This window comes from Bison bison, unplaced genomic scaffold (genome assembly GCF_000754665.1).
Source record: "Bison bison bison isolate TAMUID 2011002044 unplaced genomic scaffold, Bison_UMD1.0 scf7180017864377, whole genome shotgun sequence".
Classification (NCBI taxonomy): Eukaryota; Metazoa; Chordata; class Mammalia; order Artiodactyla; family Bovidae; genus Bison; species Bison bison.
Genome location: NW_011494949.1, coordinates 4,915,946 through 4,925,602, shown reverse-complemented (window position 1 = coordinate 4,925,602; position 9,657 = coordinate 4,915,946). Strand labels below are relative to the sequence as shown.

The following is a 9,657-nucleotide window of genomic DNA, read 5'->3' as shown; positions in this document are numbered from 1 at the left end:
CGGAAGCAGGAAGCGGTGGGGCAGGACCAGGGCCGCAGTGGTGTGCGGGCTGCGGGGCGATGGCGGAGAAGTTCGACCACCTGGAGGAGCACCTGGAGAAGTTCGTGGAGAACATCCGGCAGCTCGGCATTATCGTCAGCGACTTCCAGCCCAGCAGCCAGGCCGGGCTCAATCAGAAGCTGTGAGTGGCACATGGGGCGGTGTCTGCCTGGGCCGGGGTGGGAAGCCGGGTCCGGCCGCGAGCCTCTGCCTGGCCCCTACTCTTGCTCGGGGGCCAGTCCCTCCTGGTCCAGGCTGTGCGCAGGGGTGCTCGCCGCTGCCTCCTTCCCGTTTTGCCCTGACTGGGACCTTCCCTTCAGGCCCCATTTGGAGAAGTCATTAGGGCCAGATAACAGTTTACCGTTTCTGGAGGAATCGCATGACGGTGGGTGCTGGGGGGCTGAGAGGGGCCACGGAACGCTTATGAAATAGTTTTTCTGGCAACAGCCTTGTGCAGGCCCTGGTGCTAGGCCCCTGGGATGGACCAAAGGCGGAGTCAAATGCTGTGGATAAGGGCTCGCAGCTTTACGGAGGTTCAAACATAACAGCCGTGTTTGCAACCCCACCTTCGTACGCAGTGCTGTGGGACCAGCCCGGTGTTCTAGGAGGACTCCCAAGGCGAACTGAAATTAAACTAGGCCTGGTGGCTTTCTTCCCCAGACTCTGAGGCTGGACTCTTGAAGGCCAGTCCACTGCGCGCCCCCCCCACCTCCCTTGTTGTCTCAAAGGGTACACAAAATCTCAGAGGCTCCCGCCCTTATTCCTGTTGGTTTGTGACCCCTCAGTATTGGTAATTCCTTGTTCAAAAAGAAAACCAAGGGATATGTGAGCATATTGTGTAACTCCAGAGCTTTCCGGGGAATCCTGAGCTAACCGAAGAGCTGAGAGCTGCGTGTCACCTGTTCCTGGGTAAGGAACAGGCCTCTAGAGCCCTCCTCGGCTCGGTGTGGGTGCTGCCCAGTGTGCTCATCTAAACTAACCTGCTGCTGCTGCTGCTAAGTCGCTTCAGTCGTGTCCGACTCTGTGCGACCCCATAGATGGCAGCCCACCAGGCTCCCCCTTCCCTGGGATTCTCCAGGCAAGAGTACTGGAGTGGGGTGCCATTGCCTTCTCCAAAACTAACCTAATGTTCTCTTATTGCTTCTCCCCCAGGAATTTTATTGTTACTGGCTTACAGGATATTGATAAATGCAGACAGCAGCTTCATGATATCACGGTCCCTTTAGAAGTATTTGAGTAAGTACCGTACTTGATATTCTGGTTTTTGTTTGGTTTTCCTGTAATGATTTCCTTATCATAGGGCTTTTCTGGTGGCTCAGATGGTAAGGAATTTGCCTGTGATGGAGACCTGGATTCAGTTCTTGACTCGGGAACATCCCCTGAAGAAGGGAATGGCAACCCACTCCAGTATTCTTGCCTGGAGAATTCCACAGACAGAGGAGCCTGGTGGGCTACAGTCCATGTGGTCACAAGAGTCAGACACAACAACTAACACTTTTCCTTGACCACCAGTGTTTAAGTGTCTGCTGTGTGGCACGGACGGTCTGGGTGCTGGGCATATGCGAGGGAAAAAAGCAGATAAAAATACCTGCCTTCATGGAGCTTCAGGGAGTCCCTGGTGGCTCAGATGGTAAAGAGTCTGCCTGTAATGCAGGAGACCTGGGTTTGATCCCTGAGTCAGGAAGATCCCTTGGAGAAGGAAATGGCAGCCCAGTCCAGTATTCTTGCCTGGAAAATCCCATGGACGGAGGAGCCTGGCCAACTACAGTCCATGGGTCTCAAAGAGTCGGACACGACTGAGTGACTTCACTTTCACTTTCATGGAGCTTATGTTCTAATGGAACTAAACAATTTAAAAAAAAAAGATCTCAGTATAGTATTGTTGAAAAAGAGTTACAGGTGAATAATGGCTCTTGAAATATTTGAAAGACATCATAGGCTCTCAAGATCCTACTTAGCTGAAAGGTCAGCCCCATGACTTCCTGACTTCTTTTTTTTTTTTTTTTCTTGAGAAGGAGAAAGTCTTATGTGGCTATATTATAAATTTAAAAAAAAAAAAACAAAAACTTAAAGGTAGAAACAACCCAAGAAGTACGAATTTGGTGTCTCCCAGACTGCCCTGGCAGTAATAGTTCTAGGAGATGATAATATGTGCTTCATTAGGGGGGGAAAAAAAAAGTTCTTCCGAGAGGAATGTTTGGGAAGGATGTTTACTGTTTCCTGCGAGAGAGTCAGCTGCACCCGGGTATAGTCATGGCCTGGAGAGCGCCTCTGGGAAATGAACTCCTTTAGGTTTTATTAATCCAGGTTTTAGCGCCCTGATTTCACAGGTAAAGAACTGATAGGTAACTGCACTGTCTTGCTAGCTAGTCAGTGTCGGAGCTGGGGCTAAAATTCTAGGCTTGTTAAAATTTTACTCTATTGAATATTGAAGTATAGTTGATTTACAGTGTTTTAATTTCTGCTCTGTAGCAAAGTGGTTTAGTTACATATGTATTTTTCTCGTGTTCTTTTCCATTATGATTTCTCATGGGTGCTGCATGTGCTTCCCTGTGCTGTACAGTAGGATCTTGCTGTGTGGGTAGGATCCTGTACAGACTGGTGCGCCTCTGCTAATGCCAAGCTCCCGTCCCTCCCTTGCCCACCCTCTTCCCCCTTGGCAGCCACAAGGCTGTTTCTACATCGTGAGTCTGTCTCTGATTCGGAGACATGTTCGTTTGTGCCGGGTCTTGGATCCCACGTGTAGGTGACAGCATGTCGCGTCTGCCTCTGCCTGTGTGACGTCACTTGGTGTCAGGTGACAGCATGTCGCGTCTGCCTCTGCCTTTCTGACGTCACTTGGTGTAGGTGACAGCATGTCCGTCTGCCTCTGCCTGTGTGACGTCACTTGCTGTGACGCTCTCTGGGTCCCTCCGTGTTGCTGCAAGTGGCGTTGTTTCCTTCCTTTTTAAAGGCGGAGGAGTGTTTAACTGCGTGTGTGTGCACCACATCTTCTTTGCCCGTTGATCTGTGGTGGCGCTTGTGTTGTCTCCACGTCTGGGCTGCTGTAGACAGTGCTGCTGTGAACTGTGATACGTGGCCGCATATATCTTTGTGAATTTTAGTTTTGTCTGGATATATGCCCAGGAGTGGGATTCCTGGATTATGTGGCAACTCTGTTTTTAGTTTAAAAATCCTGGACTTGTGTTGTCTTTGACCAGGGCCAGTTCTCTGGGCTAAGCAGCCTTACTCCCAGAGCTGGCTTGGAACAGCAAGAGAATTCTGGGGCTTTCTCCAGTAAAAATGCAGATGTGAATCACTGGAGCTCCGTGCACAGTAGAGGGAAGAGTTCTCATTGTACGTCCCCAAGTGTCAGAGATGGACGTCCTAGTCACAGCGCAGCTCAGCAGCGGTGCGCCAGTGAGGGCACACAGGCTGCGCTTCTCAGGGTCTCAGCTCCGTCCTGTCCTGCGGGCCGAGGGGCGCGGAGCCCAGGGGCGCGAGTTACAGCTCCAGACTCCTGTGGGTGAGGCGCGGGAAGGTGGAGCCCAATTCCCCTTTCCGGAAGAGTCCTCATCAGAGCCGTCCTGGCCCTCAGTGTGTGGGATGAATAGATTGACAGATGCCGAGGACCACTCCCAGCTTCCAAAGTGGAGCAAAGGAGAGCGAGACCCCTGAAAGGGTGGCGATGGCAAGGCTCTGCCATTGCAGCTGCAGCCGCAGCTGGCCGCAGGGCCGGCTGAGACCCCCGTGGGCTGAGATGAGGTGGTCTCCAGACGCCCAGCGGGCAGCAGTGTGCACTTGCGGTCGCTCTGTGCCGGTGGAGGAGGGTGTCCGCAGGGACTGCGCCTGTGGCAGAGCTGACAGTGTGGAGCTCGGCCCTCCTGGGGGAACTCGGGGTCTGGGAGATGGCAGACGTGGGATACAACCCTTGGTCTCCAAAGAAGCGTCTAATCTAGGTGATGTCACTGTCGAAAGGGTGGTTTATTTTGGACACTTGGGCCAGTCAGGTTTCTCCCCTCAGAAATGGATGGATTTTGCTTAGAATTAATCATAATTTTCGGTTTCATGCATTGGAGAAGGAAATGGCAACCCACTCCAGTGTTCTTGCCTGGAGAATCCCAGGGATGGGGGAGCCTGGTGGGCTGCCGTCTATGGGGTCTCACAGAGTCGGACACGACTGAAGTGACTTAGCAGTAGCAGCAATCATAATTTTGGCTTTTTTCATTCCATCATTTCAAATACATTCCAGTAACATGGGATTTCTAGAACTTTTGATTTATTAATATTTTGCTATGTCGTAATTAAAGGTCAGTTTTTATGCCATCAATAGTAACTTAATGTCTTTAATCTGAAATGATAATTTTTTTTTTAACTGAAGCATAAAAATGGGACTTGGTTGTCGTGGTTTTGTTTCTTTGTTAATAATTCTATTTAGCTGAGTGACGTGCAGGTCTTCAGGCAGACGTGTGGCCTGACCCGGGTAAAATGTGGATGTTCATCTAGGCGTGTGCTCAGTGAAGTCTGGGTGATTGGGGACAAGTTGAAATTTCAAGAAATCATTTTATGTTGTTAAGAAATAATTGGAGAGAATCTTAGTCCAAATCCAGTTGGTTAGGAAAGGATCAGTAGACGTGTATACACTGCTATATTTAAAATGGAAAACCAGCAAGGATCTACTGTACAGCACAGGAACTCTGACAGTGTTATGTGGCAGCCTGTCTGGGAGGGGAATTTGCGGAGAATGGATACACGTATCTGTACGGCTGAGTCCCTTTGCTCTCTGTCTGGAAACTACCAATGTTGTTAATTGGCTACGTGGTGGTGGTTTATTCACTAAGTCGGGTCCAACTCTTGCGACCCCGTAGACTGTAGCCAGGCTCCTCTGTGCCTGGGGATTCTTCAGGCAAGAATACTGGCGTGGGTTGGCATTCCCTTCTCCAGGGGATCTTCCCATCCCAGGGATCGAACCCAGGTCTCCTGCATTGCAGGCAAATTCTTTACCATCTGAGCCACCAGGGAAGCTCATACCCCAAATTGCTCATACCCCACTGGCTATACTCCAGTACAAAATAAAAAGTTAAAAAAGAAAGTAGTACATCAGCCCCGTCTCTCCCCAGTCTGTGAACTGATCTCAGGACGGGCAGGGCCTGCTCTCCTGCTCGGGGCTCTCCCCTCTCGCGTCCCCTCCAGGACTGGGTGCACCCGGAGTGTGGCTGCTTCTCAGCAGGCTCCCTGTGTTGCCCAGGCCCGAGGCTCCGGCTCACACTTGGTTCTCTCTTGTGAAGAGCTGCCTGACCTTACAGGCTGTCGTGAGGATGGAAAGGTGGTGAAACCTTTTGAAAAACACAAATGCTGAGACATGTGTGAACTGGCGTGGCCGTGGAGCTTGCTTGGGTTATAAGTGATCATCACTTGACTTCATGAGTTATTCATACAATTAGAAGTAACATGAGCGCGAGTGACCCCTACGTGTGTAGCGAAGGAACCCTGACTCAGCCGGTTCCTGGATGCAGTTCCCTCTAAACAGGGCCGTGTGAGCTTACAAGCTCTGCCGTTGTCTTTTCCCCCGTAAGGAAACTGTGAGAGGAGGTGTCAGCCGTGAGGATGCTAACGGCGATGTTTCCTGTTTCCAGGTACATAGATCAAGGGCGAAACCCCCAGCTCTACACCAAAGAGTGCCTGGAGAGGGCTTTGGCGAAGAATGAGCAAGTTAAAGGCAAGATTGACACAATGAAGGTAAGGTTCTTATAAATGGAAAGGGATGTCAGAGCAGCAAACAGTGCTCACAAAGCCAGTTAGGCTGATGGACTCTGTGAGGCATCCGCTGTTTGACCGCCTTACACAGTTGGCGACTTCTGAATTGTGTAGCAGGTTGTTGCTCAGTCGTTGTTTAGTCACTAAGTCAAGTCTGACTCTTTGCAACCCTGTGGACCACAGCATGCCAGGCTTCCCTGTCCTCCGCTCTCTCCCTGAGTTTGCTCAGACTCCTTGTCCATTGAGTTGGTGATGCCATCCAACCATCTCATCCTCTGCTGCTTTCTTCTCCTTTTGCCCTTCATCTTTCCCAGCATCAGGGTCTTTTCCAGTGAGTTGGCTCTTCACCTCAGGTGGCCAAAGGATTGGAGTTTCAGCTTCAGCATCAGTCCTTCCAATGGATATTCAGGGCTGATTTCCTTTAGGACTGACTGGTTGGATCTCTTTGCAGTCCAAGGGACTCTCGAGAGTCTTCTCCAACAACCACAGTTTAAAAGCATCAGTTCTCCAGCGCTCAGCTTTCTTTATGGTCCAACTTTCACATCTGTACATGACTAACTGGAAAAACCATAGCTTTGACTATATATGGACCTTTGTAGGCAAAGTGATGTCTCTGCTTTTTGATTTGCCGTCTAGGTTTGTCAGAGCCTTCCTTCCAAGGAAATAGGTAATAAAATTAAATACCTTGGAGACGTGTCATAGCATAAAAAAATGAAACTGTGTGGCAGTCTTTCAGGAAAGTCCCAGGTAATTTTTGTAGTGTTAGCTGTCGCTGACTTCACTGTGCTGTTTTCATTTGTAAGGTTTTAGTGTCTGCAGCATGCACGGGATGCTCTCTGCATCCCTCGGTCAGGCCCGTCCCTGCCACTGCAGGTCGTGGGCCTGGAGGCTTCTGTACCTTCCTCCTCTCTTCCTCGGGGATCCTCGCCAGCGGCCAGCTCACGCCCCCTGTACCCGATTCCCTGTTCTCCACGGAGGCCCTGCTCTTTCCACGACTCTTGGTGTTGATGAAGTCCAGAAAGCTTGGCATCTTGAGCATGATGCCTGGAATTGTTTCCTTACACTGAGTTGCCCATGATTCAGATTGTGGGGCGGGTGTTGCCACCCCTTCCCGTTGGCCTCCGACGGGGAACCCCCCTGCCTCCACCCTGGTCTTCCTTCTGGCCGGCCTGGCAGACCTCGAGCCCCTCGTCCCTGGCCACTCCCCTGCCATCTCTGCTGGGACCCCCGCACGTCCTCTGTGCCCTGCCCACTCTCCAGGGTCAGCATCTCTGCCCCTTTGAGAGGCCTTGCGGGCCAGCCTTCTCTCCATCCCTGCCCCGTGTCCCCCGCGGCCCGAGCCCCAGGAGACCAGGAGCACGAGGCGTGTGTTGCCGCTGCCCCCCGGGTGCAGCGTGCCGCATGGTGTCTGGCGTGCTGCGGGATGGCTGCCTGGGGACCGCAGTGACGGCCGTCCTGTGCTCAGGGAAGGGGCCCTGCCCCAGGCATGCTTGTGCCGTGTTGGCTCGTGTGGCGCCCACAGCCTCCCTTCTGCTTTGTCAGCCGGAGCCCCAGCTGCTCTTGAACTGGGCGTCATCCCCGTGAGCTGGGGTGGTTTCGACCGCCGTGTGGCTGAGCTGTGTCGTCCAGCAGGGGCCGCCACTCAGGAGCAGGGTCGCGGCCCCTGGGGGTGCCCTGCGCTCCCGTCCTCCCCGCCGTTGGGAAGGTTGCCCACCCGCCCGCCGGCAGTGACGCTAGTGGCTGTCCGTGCAGTTTGCATTCCTTTCTCTGCCTCTTGGTGTCATTTCCTGTCACCGTGAACACCTCACGGGACAGCTCGTGTGCCCGGTGGGCCGTGTGCTGAAGCCTGCTCGAGCTCTGTCTTCCTGGAGTGTTGGTGTGCAGCCTCCTTTGAGGATGTCTTCCTGTTTTCACCTAAGGGCGGTCTCTTGTTTATCCCTGCGGTACGGCTTTACTGTACAACTCGTTAGAAAAGGCTTTGAGATGCTGGCCGGTACTAGCTGCATCTGAGGTCGGATTAAGACAAATACGCTGATAGCAAGGCTCAAGGAGCCCCAGCATTTGGGGAAGACCGGTTTCCGGGTTCTCTGAAAGCCTCGCTCAGGCTGTGCGCACACAGTGGCCTGGATGTAGTTTGAGTTAATAAGTGCTCAGTTAAATATTCCACGATGATTCCTGTGCTGTGTGTCACGTGCAGAAACCCTCTCTGCCCGTGCGGCTGGCTCTTTGTCGGCAGAGACAGGAGCAAGGCAATGGCGTTTGAGTGAGGCTTATCTCCCAGGCAGCTCTGCTGTGCCCAAGCTGCCGGACCCGCCGCGGTCTCGGGCAGTCACCCGCTGCCGTGGGCCCAGGGTCGCCTCCGGGGCTGAGCACACAGCACCGTGAGGGCACGGTGTCTCCTGAGCTCGGGGCTTGGTGGGCTTCTGCTTTAACTCGGGTGGCGGGTCCCCAGCAAAAGCATGCTGACCGTGTATGTTTTTCCTCCTTAGAAATTTAAAAGCCTGTTGATTCAAGAACTTTCTAAAGTATTTCCAGAAGACATGGCTAAGTACCGAAGCATCCGAGGGGAGGACCACCCTCCCTCCTAACCACACCCGCCCTCTGTCTGAAGACCCTCCTCGTCCTGCAGAGTTGGTCGTGGCCCTTAGGCCGCTGTGACTGAGCGCATCGTCCGTCCCCTTGTCCCCGTTGCGGGCCTCTGGGGATGGGGCCTGCGGGCGTGTGGGCAGTGCCCCCAGCCTGCCCTCCCCGGCGCTCCGTGTGGTCCTCACCCCTCAGACGGCTGGTGATCACACAGCTTTGAGCGCGAGGCATCTGCGTCTCCATGGCCAAGCAGCCTTGGAAATAATGTGACAGGTAAACCAAATGTTTTTAAAAACCCGCGCTGACAGTTTTCTCGTAATGTACTCTTTCTGTTCCTTTTTGTTTTTTAATGTCAAAACTGAAAAAAAAAAATGGGAAAAATTGGTTTAATATGAGGAGTACTTTAAGTTGGTTTTAAGTACTTTAAATTGTATATTTTTGAGTGTGGTGCATAAAGAATGCGTTCATTGGAACTGTGTTTCCAAGGACTTCAGTTTGTCTAACGTAATAAAGTCTTTAAATACTTACTTGCTCCATGGAATTGTTTCTATAACATTTTTATAATTTAGTACTGTGTGTCTTGTAAACCATGATCACTTCGCTCAAGTGTGAGGAATATTGGTAAAATGTGTCCTGTGGGCATTGGAACAGGAGAAGCAAAAGCAGAAGGCAGAACTTGATGCCCCGAAGCCTGTCTCACAGGGGGCCTCGCGGCTGTAGTGACCACAGTTCAGGAGCGTTCCTCCCCCGCCGCCCCGGGGTCCCGTGTGTCAGCCTGGGGGGCTGCATGGGGTTACTGTGCCCTCTGACCTGCAGGGCCGGGCAGGCAGCGGGAGGCCGTGTGGCTGCTAAACTTGGCAGTGCTGTTGCTGCATCCGTGGGCTGACTCAGAGCCGCCGGCCCAGGACAGTGGTTCTCAAGGGTCTCACAGACCACCTGCCCCAGAATGTCCTGGACTCATTCATTGGGAATGTGGACCTATTGGGTCAGGGGCTCTGGGCTTGGGCCCCCAGAACTGCTTTGCTGGTTTCCCGCCCCCAGAGACTCCAGACCCCCCAGGATTGAGACCCACGCTGGGGACTTCAGTCTCACGGGGAGGTGGGCGTGGACAGGGGCACCTGCCCCAGTGACTCCAGACCCGCTAGGATCGAGACCCACAACTGGGGACTTCAGTCTCACGGCGGGTGTGGGCGTGGACAGGGGCACCCGCCCCAGTGACTTCTCACCCCCGGGATTGGGACCCTTCAGTCTCACGGGGTCTGGGCGTAGTGCGGGCTGTAGTGGCAGGGGGGGGCAGCG

The 9,657-nt window shown here is 53.0% G+C and overlaps 1 protein-coding gene across 1 annotated transcript; it reads left to right on the top strand.

Moving 5' to 3' along the window:
• The first annotated feature begins 6 nt into the window (after positions 1 to 6).
• Positions 7 to 8,885, top strand: MED10 (mediator complex subunit 10). Its single transcript, XM_010857117.1, has 4 exons — positions 7 to 181; positions 1,192 to 1,275; positions 5,655 to 5,757; positions 8,265 to 8,885. Exons 1-4 carry the CDS (start codon positions 60 to 62, stop codon positions 8,361 to 8,363), a joined length of 408 nt encoding a protein of 135 aa, XP_010855419.1. The 5' UTR covers positions 7 to 59; the 3' UTR covers positions 8,364 to 8,885.
• Positions 8,886 to 9,657: the final 772 nt, after the last annotated feature.

Coding starts and splice junctions, on each gene's coding strand:
- MED10 (XM_010857117.1), top strand. CDS start 60: ATGGCGGAGAAGTTCGACCACCTGGAGGAGCACCTGGAGAAGTTCGTG. Junction 182..1,191: donor GCCGGGCTCAATCAGAAGCT/GTGAGTGGCACA, acceptor CTTCTCCCCCAG/GAATTTTATTGTTACTGGCT. Junction 1,276..5,654: donor GTCCCTTTAGAAGTATTTGA/GTAAGTACCGTA, acceptor TCCTGTTTCCAG/GTACATAGATCAAGGGCGAA.